Source organism: Corvus brachyrhynchos, unplaced genomic scaffold (genome assembly GCF_000691975.1).
Source record: "Corvus brachyrhynchos isolate BGI_N302 unplaced genomic scaffold, ASM69197v1 scaffold200, whole genome shotgun sequence".
In the NCBI taxonomy this organism is placed as follows: Eukaryota; Metazoa; Chordata; class Aves; order Passeriformes; family Corvidae; genus Corvus; species Corvus brachyrhynchos.
In genome coordinates, this window is record NW_008236184.1 from 3,736,155 (window position 1) to 3,754,039 (window position 17,885).

Genomic DNA, 17,885 nt, shown 5'->3' on the forward strand with positions numbered 1-17,885 from the left:
CTGACCTGAACAGACCTTCGGCAGGATTTGGAAAAGAAAAATGTCCTTTAGCCAGTATTCCACCATCTTTTTTCATTAGCCTTCAATAGGTATGCACTAAACTATCACTAAATTCCATTTCTATTCAATTGAAAACTGCTTAACTTTCTGTGTCTTTGGAAATTCCAGCCACTAGTGAGCCAACACTTTAAATTCTTAATATTTTGTCACTATATTGTAACCTTTAACAGAAAACTCCAGTAGTAGGCTGCACATTGATTAAAAAAAAATTTTAAATCACACACAATATAAAAAGAATAAGTGGTACCTCTTGAGATTTCAACTTTTCTATGTCTGTGGAGAGGTCTGAGCTTTTTCCATGAAGACTGCCATTCTCCTGTAAACAGACAAGCAAGTAGTAAGAAAAATTAGGACAAGAATGACATTCTATATTGAAATAATGGGGAAAAGCACTGGATTAGAAAGTTGAACATGTAAGACAATTACAACTTATTTAAACTCTGTGTTAATCAACACATGGAATAACCCAGAAATGTAGAAGGCTGTGTATCATTTGCGCCGCCTTCTGAGAAACTGATCTATACTCTTACAATACAGACCCACACACTCATTTTAGCACTTTCTCGAGACATCTGGTCTAGCAGCACATGTAGGAGTAGACAGAAGTTATCGTTATTCAAAATCCTGAATCAGTAATTTGCCTCATTAGTTGAAAGAAAACCAAAAACTAAAGGCCATACATCATAGCCAAAATTTATGCATGTAAGCTTGATTCAAACTGGTAAACAAAGTCCAGTGCTTTTTCAGTGAATTCAGAAGAGAAATTCCTGTGTTCTACTTTTTTTTTTTTTTTTTTTCTTTTTTTACAGAAAAACCCAGCCACAGGACAAATTAATTTGTGACTCTTAATCCTTACCAATTCTATACACAGAGAATATATATTTCTAGTGTTCACTTTTCTGGGGAGAACACAGAAAACTCCATTCAGAGTTTTCCTGTGAAAAGGAATTGAGTTTTCTTTAAAAGAAAACTCTTGTAACCTAAATGACATTCCAGATTAACATTCTTTATTGCCTCATGAAAAAAAAAAAAGCTAACATACAAGAATCACTGACTTTTTATTATTCAAATATTAGCTGGCTGATCCTCTAACATGAAAAAAAAAATGTGATTAATACAGCCACACAGCCAATGAATCACAAGCTCAAATTCCAGTTAGGTCAGCTTAACTCATAATTGATTAAAATTGATCAGCAACATCATAAATTAGTGTAAAAACACCAAACACATGGTAAAAATATGAGTTACTTAAGCCTGCATAATTAAGATTCCATTTTAAATGTAGAGGAGGCATTTGAAGGTTCTACTCTATGCCCCAAGTTACGCAGGATGTTTTAAATGAATGCCTAATTTCCGCGTTGCACAGAAATATTTCTCCAATACATGAAATACTTCTACATTTATTATAATTTATTTACTAACGATCAATGGAAAAATTAGGACTTTGTAAGAAATCTTTCTACTGCTCTCTTCCAAAGTAAGGCAGAGGCTTTAACAGCATCCAGTGAGCTGAATAAGATCTTGCAGCCTACCCATTTCATTCCACAGCACAAGAAAGCTGCAAAGGTGCAAGTGCTAACACAACTCTCTGGCTCAAAGGCACTGAAATCAGAACATAAGGTATGCTGTGTATATCCAGTTAAGGTACTTAGCTCATTGTCCTTTTAGAGAGTAAATATTCATAAAAAGAAAATGGAGTAGATGAAAGGGAATGTGAGTTACTAGGAGGAAGATTGCTTTTGACCATTGAGTTCAGTTTCAAAGGGTCATGTTATTTTAGGATATCAGATACTATCAAGAGCCTTCAGCTCAGTAAGTGGGATGGATGAAGCTGGAACGGGAACAGGAGGAAAGTATTTAAAAAGAAAAGCCTCTCTTCAGCATCATGACAGCACATACTATAGCTGGTTAATGTTAACAGGGAGGAAAGCCTTCCCCACACTTTGCCAATAAATCTGCTTCCAAGTAACATGACTTCTATTTTCATTTTCTGTAAATAAAATACATGCTCATCATTCAAGCATACAGTTACATATGGTTTATTTTCATTAATTCTTAGCCTATATATTTTTTAGTCTTAGAAATCTAAATTGCTACTGTAGCCCATCAAAGTCATTAAAGTCTCTAAAATATGCTAATCTGTGTACTTAAAGGAGTTTCCCTTCAAAAACTTTGCCAAATCATCTGCTGATTTATGCTGTAAATTCCCATAAACTTTCATTATGAATTATTACATGGGTATCTTACCCTTGAAGATTCATATGAAGGACTTGGCTGACCGCTTGTTCCCCAGGATGTGGCACCTGTTCGCTCATCCATACCTAGAAATAAAAATTAAAAAAAAAAAACCAGACTTATAAGAAATGATAGAAAAAACAGTATTCTCTGATGCAACCTGAAAATATATTCATCCACTTCCATACACTTAAAGTAAACTCATCTGCTTTTGTATACTTAAAGCAGTGTTTCTAAAAGCAAAACTTCAGAAGAAGAGTTTCCTTATTAATTAAGCTGGCTACAGAGGAACCTGTTCATTTGGACACCTGCAGCTGCTGAAAACAGGAGCATAAAAAGGCAAGAAATTTGCCAACCTGCAGAGTCTGCCCTACCCAATCCATAAGAAATTAGCATGAGTAACAAACCAAGCACAACGATGTGAACATCATGGCTTTTTGAACAGCCCGATTTATCTGCATCTCAAGCAAGCACTGAATATTGCAGCACATAGTGTGAAACACATACTTGTTATCTACTCTTTGCTCATGTCTTGCTTAAGTATTGTAAAATGTGCAAAATTATTTCCCCCACTTGGCCTTCACATGACACACAAGATATTTTAGCATAATGGGGAAAATAGGCAAGACAGACTGGTTATATTTCAATGGCTTTAAAAACCTCAGAGGATCATGGTCTCTGCCCTACTAAAACAGTAATATTTTCTACACTCAGTAACGGTTCTTTTAGAATCAGTTCCCTTTATGCAAATCCAGGTTATAGCTCACAAGAGAAAGGGGAAGGAAAGGACAGGGAGATCTTTAAACACTGTATCAGAATATATATATATCCCATGTATTATCCAATTTCTATCCAAATTTAATTGGTCAAACCATCTTTAAACCACATTCCCAAACAGCTAATTGCAAAAGCACCTGAATTCCTATAGCAAATTCCTTCATTAAGGATAAAGCTAATATTCTAACAATTAGGTTCCTGATTATCTGCTTCACAAGATATTTTTTTGTAATATGTGGAACACATCCTAAACTGCAGGCTTCCAAGCACTTTGGCCTACAAAATGCAGCTCATTACTTCCCTATCACATGAACTTCTCCCTTAAAGAGTTTTGATATACAGCATAAATTTTTTATGTAATATATACTATGAACTATTTATGAAGTTTTATAATGTCATAATTTATAAATAAGAACTAAGTGTCCCAATTTATAAGTAAGAGTAGAATGTAAGCTACTCCATACAATCATCTCTAAACCCTAACTTTATATTGCAGCTATAAAATTTTCATGCATATTTCTCAGACTGGACATACTGCAAAATAGAATGTAAGCTAATACTGTAAATAACTACCTATGGACCACTACTATTCTAATCATTATTTCCTTAAGAAATGTGCCTTATGAAACTATAAAATGTTATTTAGACAAAGACAGCCTGCAAAAGGGAACGTTAAACTGAAAGTACAGTAAATCACTCAGATAAAAACTATAGACACTTTTGGTGTACTGCAGGAAAGATCCTCAAGGTTGAAGAACACTCTTTGAAAATGCAAAACCACCACTATATTGAGCCAGCAGTTTGGGGAAGTTTACTGCATTTTGCAGCTGACAGTACTGTTGTTGTTTCATTGTAACTGGTCCAGGAGCTGAGTAAAGAGTCGTGGCTGGCACTGACAAAGGCAAAAGTAATCTTTTGGCACAATTGACTCTTTTCTGCCAGAAACAACAGAGCTAGTAATCCAGTCATTATCATAACATGTCTTCCATTGCCTTAGTTTCAAAAGATACATATATGTGGGGAGAAAAGAAAAGTATCTTACTGCAAGACAAAGTCCTTGGGAAAGTTTAAGATACAGTAGGTTATATCAACCCATTTCAGGAAATATGTCAGTAGATAATGGTTATGCATAGAGCACTCAGATGCATGACCCCTAATCAGTAAAACATGCTACTCATTTAAAAATGTGAGTCAGTGGGACATAAGGACTTACGTCATGGTTCTGCTAAATCAGCACATGTACAGCTAAAAATTCTAGTATTTTAGTTCTACCATTTGAATTATGCAAATAAATTGTTTAAAGAAACTGCTCTAAGCCAAAAGGTAGCTGTTTCAGATAGGGAAGAAAACTAATTTCTGACTAGTTCCCAGAATTCTTTTTTCTAAAAAAGCCCAGTACAGTTAGCTAGAGTAGCAAACTTCCTTTTTGCTGCCAGGTGTCTTTTTCCTCCTTTTCATTTTTTCCTCCTTTTCAATTTTTTTATTCTCACAAGCCCCAAACAGGCTTGCATGTAGACCTATCCCTTACACAAAATTTTCACACAAGGAAGATGCTTTCACATTTTAGATGCTCTGTGAAGGCTACAAGAAAAAAGAAACCCTATACTGCACACAGAATGATACCCCTGCTGCCCTTGGTCTCCATCAACCTAAGACACCAAACAAATGCTGACCCAGGTTGTTAGCAACACTCAACCAGGAAATCAGATGTGCACCTACGATGGTGTTCAAGGAATCTCTTCTGCTTTGTACACCAATGCGTTTTCCATGGATGACAGATGAAAACCACCCAAATGCTGGACGAGACAAAGACCCAGACAGTTTCTAGCAGGATGAGCACAAACAAAAAACAATGCATACTTTAACACAGCCGAAGGTAACTCTGTGTAACTGAGCCAGGACCATCAGATTCACCTTTTAGATGTGAAGATCCTGAAGTGGGGAACACTTGGTAAGAAATAACATGGAAGTGATCTATAGTAATAAATTCAATAAAGTCTCAAAGCATAAGTATCACGAAAAGAGTTCTAGTGTTTTCCTGGGAAATGCAAAAGAGAACAGAGGAACTAGGGGAATCATCACCTTTGTATAACCCCTTCCACAAGGAAAGGCAGTGAACAATTGCACTATCTATTAATTCATCACGGATGTCAAAGGGCACGGGAAAGCTGTGACAGTTAACAGAGCACTGAAAGACATGCAGGACAAGGCTGCAGTATCTCAGCCGCTTTAGGTAAAGCAAAAAAGGTGGAAATTGAACAACTGTGTTGTTACAAAGGTCCAGTAACGCAGACTTGCATTCAGGCAGACAGGGGTACAACAAGGTTCTACCCCCACTTCCTATTTTTAGTAGGCATTGAGGACGGAAAGTAATTGAAATGACTCATGATTTCATAGTTCTCAATCAAAATTGACTACTTCCATAGCACATATGCTGCAGTTTAATTAGGGAGTAATACCGTAAGTCTAATACCACGTTTGTTTGAGCGGCTTCAGCTGGCAGCCTGGGGCTGGGCTGGCTCACAGGGTACCTCCACAGCACTCACTGCTGCTGTCCCAGCGAGGACACTCCTGACCTTGGCCAGCCGTGCACACAGAGCACAACCCAAATCCAGGAGCCTGGCCAGCCCGCAGGAAAGGCTGAGTGTTCCTCACTCACCTCGGGGAGACCCAGCCAAGTCATGAGGATGCTTTCTGGCTTTATGCTTTGGATTCTAAACAGGCTTTGCTTAACATCACATTTATGAAGCTGCTGTGAGCATTTCAAGCTCTTCTAGAAGAAAACCTGAAGAAACCTGTTGCCTCATTATTTCAACATATGTATTCATTCTCAAGAAACAGATTCAAACGTTCATCTAATAAAAAAAAATTGGATCTTACAATCAAACTGAAATGAAGGTTGTTCTTGCTGGCATAAGACAAAGAAGACTATATTTAAAACTTATTTCAAGAGACACAGGCTCTAATGTTCGTGTAAACACGATAATATACTTTATAGGGTTACCATCTGCTACGATGTTGATCAAATAAATGATTTGACAAAAAAATCACATTGTAGGTTGTTATACTAGGTACTCAAGGTATGAGTTTCTATCTTTTATAGCTTCTTTATCCAATTTTGTTTCAGAGTAATGATATTCCTTCAGATAAGATTCAACATCTGAAATCAATTACAAAAAAACCTACAGCACAAACCAGAACAGCGTTGATTGTGTTTTGCATTTCAGACACACAAACAAATCAATCTACCATTAGGCCATATATTGCAGAAGTCTGTTGTGAAGTATAATACCAATTATTGCCCAAAATTATATTTTAGGTCTAGACTTTCTGGTAAGGAGATGAAAAGAGTAATAAGAGTTGATGGAGAAACACTATACTCAAATATTTTAACTTTCAGTAGGTTAAGACTAGTTTCCAGCCTCTTCTTGGTATTTTCAATTAAAACTACTTCTCTTTTTACAGTAGATGTAATATTTTTAATAAGATAATAAAAACATTTATTTTCTAACAAAGAACTCAAAATTCACAAGTCAGATTTAAAAAAAAAAAAAAAAATCAATAAGTAAAGACAAGATAAAGTTCCACACATTTATTACTCAGGAAGTGGGAGGAAACATGGATGACAAGGGGACTAGCAGGACACTCAAAACCAAAAGCAGCTTTGACAATAGATATAATGTGGTAGGCTTAAAATATCCAAAGCTGAGGGCATTAATCAAATTGAGAAGAAAAATGAAATGCAGGCCACCTACCAATAGCCTAACCACTTAATTGCCATTGGGATAAATTCAGATGCAACATTATAATTAGGTAAAAGACAAACCACTTTCATTTCAAACTATATAAACAGAGAACTTTCTCTCCATCCACTTTCCACGATAAAGGTAGAGCAAGGGGTAGTGCAAGCATGGAGGGGAAAAAAATTTTTCAAATCTCAATGCATACTGTTTCTTGGAGAATGTACTAATTGTCTTCCAGCACACGAATACCAAGCTCCCCCCCATCCCTCCAGATCAAAAAACAAAGTTCCTCCCCAGTAACAGAGTTGCTTATTAGAGGCACCAGCGGGAGTAGCAGAACAGCATCCTTTTTTGTACCTTTGCTCCAGAGAAAATGAATGGAAGAGCTATGGATATGTCACAGAAACACCATCTTGAGTCTGTCATCTAGTACCAACTTTGGACTTTACAATTACTTCAGGGAACTTCCCAAGATAATTTTATTAAATTGCACACTGATGCTCACTCTCCTCCCTGTATTGAGCTGTAGTGTCACAGATTGAACACTTAATTCATTGCGCAGTGTAAAAGTGAGATCTCTCCTGGGCTTACCTATCAGTTTTCACATCTTTCCCCACCTGCCCAGCCAGGTTCATAACCATGGGAGTTGAGATTTTTAACTACCAGCTTCTAATGGCAGGGGTTTAAAACTACAAGGAAGCCCTGCAGGGACTGTAGGCCTGCTGAGGGGACACTGGTTACCTCAATTAGTACCCATAAAACACTGGCTTCCATTTGAATATTAATATTTGCAAAGATCAGTTTGTACACCTATTTGAAATATCAACAGTGATTATTAATAGTAGCAAAAAAATTTATTTTCATTTTTGAAACATTCTTTATCCCAGAGAATTCCAGAGCATGATTATCTGACATGGCAAAGACTAAATATCTACTATGCCAGTCATTGTGGAAATTATTTGAAGAAAAGTCAGAAGATATGCTATACAAAGTTAATTTCTATCTATAGAACAGGTAACCACAATTAAAACTTCAGAAGAACAAAATTATTCAAATGGGAGGAATGTACAGCAAGTACAAAACTTACCTAGGCAATAACCAAAACTTAGACCAACATTGGCAGGTATTAAAAATTAGTTGTAATCTAATATATCAGCAAATTGAATTCTCCCTGTATGTAAAACTGTTTAAAACCTATACTTTCATACAGAAAATTATTTGCAAGAACAGTATTTTCTCCAGACAGAATTAAACTTCTGGGTGTATGCTTCTTCTACTTTTTCTAAAGCAACAAAAGACATTGTATAAATCCAGAAAAAAATTGAAAAAATCCATGCTGGTTCAGGACAACTGACGAAAATCTTGAATATATTTTTAAAGTGTCTATTAGCATCAAAACTCAGTACTGGTTCCTGTATAACTATCAAGTATGTTTTAGATTTGTTTCAACTCATTACCTAAATACAATTTGCTATAAAAAAAAAAAGGCAATTACTACTTTTAACTTGATTTCACAAACAGTCCTATTCATTTCTTGCAATAAGACCTATGTATTCCCTAAGAACAACACTGGATTATTAATTCCTGTAAGAGCAGTGCCCTTACAGAAATGTCAGAAATTACCTGCTTCTCTTTCCTCATATTCTCTGCTTCCTAGACTCTAAATCATGTCACTGAACACACCAAGTGACCTGGAATGACCTGGACACTTTAAATAAAACACAACACAACACACTCAAAATAAAATTGGAGCTGGCATTTCCCACACAAACTGTGCTAAACCAGAAAACTGCACATTGCTACACCCATCTTGCCAGAAAAATTACATCAGGTACTGTTCAAAGAGGAGAGCATATTTACAATACTGTATGCAACATGCATTTGTTAGTTGTGTGTAGTTATTCAGAGTTCAAGCAAAAGCTAATGACAAAAACCATAAAAATTGGCATTTAAACTATTAAAAAAAGGAATTTTCTTATAAATCCACAGAGGTGCTCAGAGGACTATACAGTAAAGCTACCATTCACCCCTCCCAAAAAAAATTCCCTATATTAATACAAGTTTTAATATTATTCTTTGATCCAATTTGAGGTTAAAATTCTAAAAAAAAAAAAAAAAAAAAAAACCAAAAAAAACCTGAAATCCTAATCTTCATAAATTATCCTGTATACTAATAATATTTACATGTGTGCACACAGAGTATATTTTGAAGCCTCACTGGTTACAAATGTGAATAAAGTACACCAGCTTAGAGATCAAGCCTTTAAGAGGGGTACAACCCAGAGCTTTTATTCACACTCAAACACACAGCTAAACTGCTATTAAATTGCATCGTGCTGCTTATTCCCTCTCTGTGTTCAGCCATGAAGTATCAGGCTGAACAGCTCTAACATGCAAGTCTCAGCCCTACAGTACCAGCTATCAAAATAATCCATTCTACTGGCAAATTTTCCTGTGGTTACTTCAGTTATGACTCAACTGCTTTATATAACCACACACTTTAAAATATAGATATACACATATATATTTATATATACACACCAAATCAAGGCCAGTGTCACAAGACTGCACACACCAGGCCAAAAATATTCTAATACAGCCTCATAGGCAACAGCTACTGTTACCAACTGTATTACAACATGATTGTACAGAAAACTGCCAATTCAGGCACACAATTAATCTGAGTTACACAGTGTGTAACTGAGGTGCTAACTCCCATGAGCAAAGAAAATATGGCAAGTGGAACAGCTTTTCTAACAACGTGTCTAAAAATTTTAAGAAAAAGTATTTTTAATCATTTATGATATCACAAGGGTCCAGCAAATTTTGACCCGCTTGAAAACAAATTCTAAGATCAACCTGAGGTCAGTATCTTTTCATGGTGTTAGCGATTGCCATGCATCTTTATACAGACACAATTAAGATAACCAATTGCAGCAAATTAAAATTACTTTGTTGCTATTTAGAAGATCATTAATACTTTAACACTAAAATATTTCAAGGAAAAAGAGACCCTCTGACATATCAAGCAGAGAGTCGGGGCGGGGGGAGGAAAAACCTGATAAAGTTTTTGAGAAACAGCATATATTTGACTTTCCAAGTTCATGAAGGTGAATCAGTGGAGAAATCAAGCATCAGACAAAAACCTTGTAATTTAGTGAGGCAGAATTTTGAGCCTTAAGTATAAGGGCAAGCATACTATACAGTATAGCCAAGGAAATGCCAATGTAACTCCACATTTACAATAATATGACTGGAAACAAAGATATTTACAGATACACAGTCAAGATCACAGAAGCCTGAGTCGGAACTTGAGAAGATCTAGACCAAGCCATTTCATAAAAGAATGCGGAAGAAAAGCTATACTTTGCTAAAGTATACAGTATCTCTCTATCTGATTTTTGGCATTCCTACAATACTGAAATCAAAAGTCTATTACCAGCAGCATGGCATCTCAGTCTCTCACATTAAAACAACTATACACTAACATCTTACATTTTTCATAAAACAAAGCATGTAGAATACAAAGAAATCTGAAAGGTTTTCAAGTTTGCCTCTAGACAGGCATATCTTCAGTGAGATGATTTCTTACACTTCCTTGCTCTAAAGAGCACATCTAAGTCAGCTGCAGGAATTAACTCTCATTACTAAGCAAAACAGAACTTACACATCAGGGTTGTGTGAACTTCAGTTTGTCATGAGAGATTTCGGGTTCTTTCAATACAGCTGGGGGAAAGTGTATACTGTATGAAAATTTCAGCATTAAACACCCTCTTTTAACTCTGAAAACAAAGTTTATCTGCTCAATATTTAAACAGGGAAGAATGCTTATATAGATAAATGGAAGCACTGCACATCTGCTCACCTAAGCCAGAGCTGTGGTAGGCTAACTCTAAGTTAGATGTGGAAAAAACAATAAAATAAATATAGCCAATGTTGACTTAGGTAACTATTACAACCTGGCTCACTTATTTCTCTCCTCTTTTGCATAAAATCAAGAAGAAATCCTCCATACTGCATCTTCAACCAAGAAAGAAGCTTTTGCAATGTTAGGGCTCCGCTATTTGTCCTGCAGCACAATGAAATGCCTACCGGTTTGTCCAAGGGAAAGGTAGCACCTTCTTGCCTCAGAAAAAAAGCTGCCTAGGGCAAAATATGGTTTTTTCTATTATTTTAGGCATGAAGGAAAAAAAAAAAAAGGCTTAAAGTAAACTTAAAAGTTTCTAGAAGCATCTCTACTTGCATGCATATGACTGATAATTTGAAGTGATGGAAGTTAGCAACAGCCTGCCATGTCAAGGTCTACTTTTTCCAGTATGCATTTTGCACCAACAAGTGCTTCCCCCTCCATAAGCAAGTTGGAATGTAGTAAGGCTCTTGCCAGATGTTCTCCTTCTGCAGAGGTCCAAAACCAACAGTTCTCAATAATTCCATTACTTCCAAAAGTCAAAGCCAGAATCCAGTCTGAACAAATGGAGATCTGGCACAGCCTGTGCTGCCAGCAGGGCCCTGAGACACCTTAAAAAAACTCAAACTAAAAAAAAGCACTCCAAGAAACCTTTCTTTCCTTAACACTGAGACATTTCTTCCAACAGCTTATTAGACAGAGATTTTACAGGTATTGTTAAATTTCATTCTCAAATTAAGAAAAAATTATGTTCTCCGACAAAGGAGAGAAATGTGTCTTTAAATGTGCCAGGTACCATTACAACTGCTCAAATATTTTCTGAATCAAGCTCCTTGCTGCCTGGGCTGTTAGCTGCCTCCTGAGGCAGGCAGGCAGGCTTTGTGTTGACAGCTCCCTTAGTGTGAGTGGCAGTAAATGATGGTCTGCCCACAATGCTGGAAAGCTGATATGATACAGTTCAGTCTCCTACATCAACAAACGAGGTGGAAGGACGACTGGTGCCTGATGTTAATGGGCCTTGAACTAATACACAGCAGCACTGCAGCAACTGAGATGTCTGAGGGAGCCTGGTTCACCTTCTATCCCCCAAAACATTTGTTTTTCTTCATTAGGTGTTTCTACACTTTCCCATTTTTTAAAAGAAAGGCTGTTCCTCCCCTTGAACTAAGATGTGTCACCACAGTTCATGGCAATACTAAGTTGCATGACACCTGTATTCACTGGTTTCTCCCCTCATAACCAAAAGGTATCAGCTGATCTACTGATTTCTGCTGCACTTCAGGACAATCCACATTTTAACGCTCTTCTGGTAGTATATCCACGTTGTTAGAGCTTGTAATTCTGGAAAGACTACCCTTAAACAACAAAATCACACCCTTAGAGGATCAGCAGCACAGAAGTAACAACTTCCTAGAGTAATCAAGACTGTGTTCAGCATTGTGGTCTTTAAATGCTAAAAAATAATTAAAATAGTTTAACTTTGCTAGTTTAGCAGAAACATGCAACTATTATGAAAGTAACTTATAGTACTATCACACTAACTAAAAAAACCAACTTACTTTTCTATTCTAGAAAATAACTACTAAATCTGACAGGGTCTGGCTCTGGTGGAAGTGAATCCAGAAATATCTCCATCTGCTAGTGAAGATGTTGAGATTTCTCCAACTTTACTTCTTAACCAAAGACTTTTTTTTCCCTATTTGAAGACTTTACTGATCTTCCTTTTATTTCTTCCGCTAGCTTTTCATTTAATACTCCATAGTCTGGTTCAACTGCATAGCATTTCTCCTTGGCTTAAATCCTAAATATCACACTTTTTATAGAAATCTGAGTTTCAATGCTTTTCTTGTAACAAGTGTTACATGAGTTAAAACACTCTTAATAAAATGCACCTAGAAACCATGCATGCTTCAGAAGCAGAACTTTGACAAAGAAGTTAGAATTGGAATTTATAGTCAAGTAACCCATTTAAATTGCCTTCATACTCTAACAGCTGGAACAGACATACCTGTTGCTGTTCAAGTGCACTCATGCCTTTGTTTTTTTTTTAAATGAGGGCAAGTTGCACTTTGAATACAAAATAAATTTGCTGTTGCTGCCTCTTCAAGTATGCTGTTACAGCAGTTCTGTACGTTATAGCGAGAAAATACTGAAAGCCAATAAAATATGGTAGACAGCTCTTCCGTGGCAAAAAGCAGCCTTACCTAGTAATTATCCTTCTTACAATAATAATACGGTATTAAAGACTTTAAAACATTTACTTAAGTAGTCAGAAAGCAAGTAGCAATCAATAACTAAGTATTTTTCTTTAATTCCTCCTCCCAGGATGTTTTAAGTGTCTCTCCTTTTTCAAAAGCACCAAATAGTCTCATAACTTCATTCCTGTAAAAATTACACCTTAGTTTTAGGAACCAATTTCCAGGGATATTTAATCAGAACACAGAAGTGAATGATTTTACATTAAAATTAGGAAAAATACTCCAAGTTTAATGTAACAGATGAACAAGAATAAGAAGTGGAAGGATTCTAAAACCCTTCAGTGGGTTTTAGAATCTGCCAGCACAGTGTCCAACAGAGCCATCAGCCAACCTGCAAGTACAGCCCCACAAAACCTCCTCTGCAAAGTGAGCCTTCACACAGGCTAGAAGCACTTCCCAACTCCAACAAGGGATTGTGATGCAGGAACCACTGCCAAACAACAGCTTATTCGTCAAGGCTTATGTATGCAAATACAGCCTATCTTCCCAACAACTAAGGGCTGGCTGCCACCCAAAAGGAGGCCATCCTGCTTCCCTTAACACTTCACCGTCCCCACTGCCCACAGCCTGGCTCTCATGTCTTCTTCTCTCACACTAGCACTGGGGTTTTGTAGGGACCTGCAGTAAACCTGTTCAGGAAGAAACTAGTAGAAAACTGACCCCTAAAAATAACAAACCCTCACTGGTTTCTGGCCAGACTTGCTCACAGAAGTATTTCACTACTGGGCCAGAACAGCACCAGTGCTGGCAGAAAGGAAAGGAAGAGCATGAGAATCAAACAAGGCTAAAGTCAGGGTTGTCAGGTCTTTGGCCCTTCCCCAAAGAAGGGCCAGGGAAGCCAGCCCATCACTTCTGAAGCATTTACTACCTCTGAGACTGGCTGCATTTAAAAGGAAAAAAAACAGTGATTTTTTTTTAAGGGAAAAAAATAATAAGAAAAAACCCCAGCTATCACCATGTGGTGATGCATAAAATCCTGCAGTCTACTTTGAGATTACTGGCTTTATTGAACCATTGGTACTATGCCAGTGTGTGAGAAAAATAACTGAAGAAATGCATGTTTCAATTACATGAAACACTAATAATCTCATAAAAATCTTAAAAAGATCAAATCTGCTCCATGTTAGGGTAGAGACAGGTTACCAGGAAGTTCAATGTTGCCAGAAAACTCCCACACATACTTTATTGTTCACTTACTGGAATTTTAGCCAAAAGTTAGAGGAAGAGTAAATTACTTCAAAGTAAATGGCAACAAAACCCAAGCATTTTGCTTCCCTCTGTTTCTTCTGTAATTCCAAAGAAAAAAAGAATTTTTATTTTAAAATTTCTAAGTACATTTTGAAATTTAGCCAAAATGAGTCTTGAGTTGTATGTGCCCAATAAGCTTCTTCTATGAATTACAATATCCCATTTTCTCTTTTGCATTTTAGAATGCTAAGCATTGCCAAAACAAGTCAATTTAACTACATTGCCTCTTTGGGTGGTGACTTTGTTTGTCTTATATCCTGTATGCAGCTCTCTGTATAGATACTTTTAGCTCTGGCAACAGCTTTCAGACTTTGCTTCACTTTGTACTTTACTTGTTCATACTGCAACACTCCAATACAATGAAATTTGTATAAGCGCCCAGATTTGCTCAACCACTAAAAATAAAAATGTTACCATTTATAAGGGTTATCAAGTAATTTTAACACAAGACAGACTCTTCCCATTCTGTTAAATATATAAAACAACAAAAATGAGAACAGAGTTTCTGCCTTTTTGAAAAAGACAACCATGACTTGGTATTTGGGAATGAATTTCTTATATTACAGTCACAAGGAATATTATTACTCTTCAACATAATATAATTTATTTAATTTGCAGATCACACTTTGTGAAAGGGTAATAAGGCATCAAATGTCTTCACATCCCAGTTTATAAGGGAAGGATTACTGAAGAAGGTTCAGAAGAAAAATATCAACTCTCCCTCCCAGATGCACAAGAGCATTCTGAAGAATCGCACATGTAATAGGGCAATTCAGAATAAACATCACATACAGCTCCACAACATATGTTCACATGAACTAAAAATGCAAAGCTTATTTCTTGGGACAAGGCTGGCTCACATACCTTTAAGAAAATTAAGAAATTCTTGTAAACCAAAGTGAATTCATAACTTAACACTCTTCACCTGAACTCAAACAAATGTGATATGCTTACATAACTGAAAGGCTAAACAAGATGACATTTGTGTCCTTTTGTGCCCATTCCACAGACACACACAGGATTTCCCTGGCAGCCAAACCAACACAAGCTCTTGACCAAACTTCAACAAGTGATATGAAAGCCCCATGAATTAAACAAACACATATTAAGGCACCTGGCAGGAATCATGTGAAACAAATGTAAAATTCAAGAACAAGAGCTCCAGCAGTAATTTTGTTCTACTTCATTTACTTAACAGAAAAAGCTTATATTTAAAAGGTCACAAAAAGGAAATAAACATGTGCTTCACTCAGATGTATATATGCAATTTGGTCTTTTAAAAAACTCTGTGTATATTACAAACTACAACACCAAATTTACTTCCAGGAATACGAATTTTTGTTTGGATTTTACTTCTTGCCTTTTGTAAAGAAAAGCCAAACAAAGAATACATCTGAAGCCCCTTCCCTTCTACATCTTCAAGTTCACTGTTGAATTTTTAAACATCAGAGCAGAACTTGCCCTAAGATATTCTTAACTAATTATCAAGGAACTAGAACACCATATACATTTTATCCCCTAAGATCTCTTTAGTTTTCATTTTCCTAAAGGACTCAGAGCAATCATTATTTTAATGCTGAGTCTATTATGTGACAAACAAGAGAAAAAAACTTTTTTAAAAATCCTTTGAAATATTATACTAAAAAGAGGACAAATAACAGAGTAAGAAGAGCACAGAAAAACAATCAATATCTGCTTTTATAAAAAAGGTTCAAAGTGAACAAGAACTTCACACATGGTAGAACCTCTTAAGACCTGTGAAGCCTCCAAGTCATCCGAGGACTAATTAGGTTTTCAAGAAGTCTTAAAATCTAATACACCCTATTCCTACAGAATTTCAATTGAATATAGATTCTTAACTCTTTCATTGTAAAATCAGAGTCTAGCAGTTTATAAGAGATTGTAAAAACACAGATGAAGCTAAGCCACTTCATTGTATTTTCCATTAAGAATGAAATGAAGTACAGTTGAAATCAAAATTCTGTACTGGCTGTACTTGATTTAATCCACAGTAATGCCATCTATATGCTACTTACAGAGAAGTAATAGAAGAAACTGCTGTGGTGCCTATATTGATCTAGTGTTGTACTGAACACTTTCTTTTGAGAGTCAATTACATCTCCTTCACACCCACATCTGTCATTCTAACACAAAGTTTACAAGACTGTTTTTACATCACAAGAAATTTTCTGCTAAACAGAAAAATATAAAAACTATAAAAGGGAACATCTGTATTTTAAAAAGATCTATTGGTCTTGATATTAGGCCTAAGAAAAATACTGACTAGAATTACAAGAATGTCATTATTATGTGTATGCCATCTTTTACACAAGAAAATCCACTCAAAGCCATTTTTAAAACAGATCCAAAATTAGAAGTCTGTAACTGCAGCAATCTTAAGGCTGTTAAACTTCCAGATCACAGCCAGTTCATAGCAGGGCTGATTAGCTCAATCACAAAGTCTTGCTAATGGCAGCTGAGAGCCCCAAACTGAATCTAAATCACATGAAGCAACTAAAAACACAGGCAAAAGTACTTTATCCTCAAAGCCTCAAGTATACCAACATAAAAAGGATGGATAACCCACCGGAGTTCATGAGTTAACTAAAACCCTATGATACATGTTAGCACAAATAGCATATATTTCAACCAAAAAAAAAAAAAAGTATAGATAGTCCCAAAATCTACTTCAGGAGCACTCTTAATGATGGAATACTGTCTGAAGTTAGTGATTGCAAATATAGCACCAAAATGTTATTGAGGGGGAAGACAATATGCTATTGAAGAGAGATAAGGGGAAATAAGAGTTAACTGCTCTAGCTAGGTTTTTACCAGCTTTTTCTTTGTCCCTTGATGTTGCCAACCTCACTGGAAAGGAAAAATATCTCTGTAGAATTTATTTTGTTTCTCTTTCAAATGCAACTGAAATTCAAGGCCACCAACAGCCTGAAGAAGAATGAACCACCTGTAGAGGTCAGCATTCCAAAAGCGTATCAGTAAAAATGTAACAAAATGTCAAATTCCTTGTTTTGGAGAAATTTGATGCTATGTGTATTGAATAATGATAATCCAATGCATCTATACACATCATGTATCCTCTGTCCTTTAGCATGGAAATAATTTTGCTGTGATTAATACAGTGTGGAAGAAGATGAAAACAAAATTCCTGAACTGGATCATCACAGGAGTAACACTTGAATAAAAACCAGTTTCCTAAGGCAGAAAAGAGCCACCACTGTGATTAAATATTTCATTAATTTAATATCAAGAATTTCTATAGAGAATTAAACAGGAAAATTAATACATAGGTGGCACAGGCAACTTTCAAATTTACATTAAAAGATTTCCATAGTATATCAAATGATAAAATTCCTTCTCAGAGCAAAGAGTTTTGCTCAGCTCATATCATAAAATGAATATGGTATAGTAAAGGTCTTTCTGGAAGACTGAGAAATACATGCTCAAACATTTCAAATATTTAACATACTGTATAAGAAATCAAATATCTTTTACTAGACCATGAAAATGCATTAGAAAGAAAAGAATGCCTATTATATTATTATGCTATAAGGTGAAAAAGGTTATAAGAACTCTGATCATTGCATTTTTTCCCTGAGTGTGTGGCAAGATACCAGGTTTCATCTAAATTTCCTGCTG

The 17,885-nt window shown here is 36.0% G+C and overlaps 1 protein-coding gene across 5 annotated transcripts in view; it reads right to left on the reverse strand.

Annotated features, from left to right (window-relative positions):
• The window catches only part of TCF12 (transcription factor 12), a 160,211-nt gene that overhangs the window by 116,491 nt on the left and 25,835 nt on the right, over positions 1 to 17,885 (reverse strand). For all 5 annotated transcript variants that reach the window (XM_017737976.1, XM_017737970.1, XM_017737950.1 and 2 more), the window contains exons 3-4: positions 2,308 to 2,381; positions 308 to 376 (exon numbers count right to left, since the gene is read on the reverse strand). In XM_017737976.1, coding sequence (XP_017593465.1) covers positions 308 to 376; positions 2,308 to 2,381 — 143 coding nt within the window. The remainder of the gene's footprint in view (positions 1 to 307; positions 377 to 2,307; positions 2,382 to 17,885) is intronic.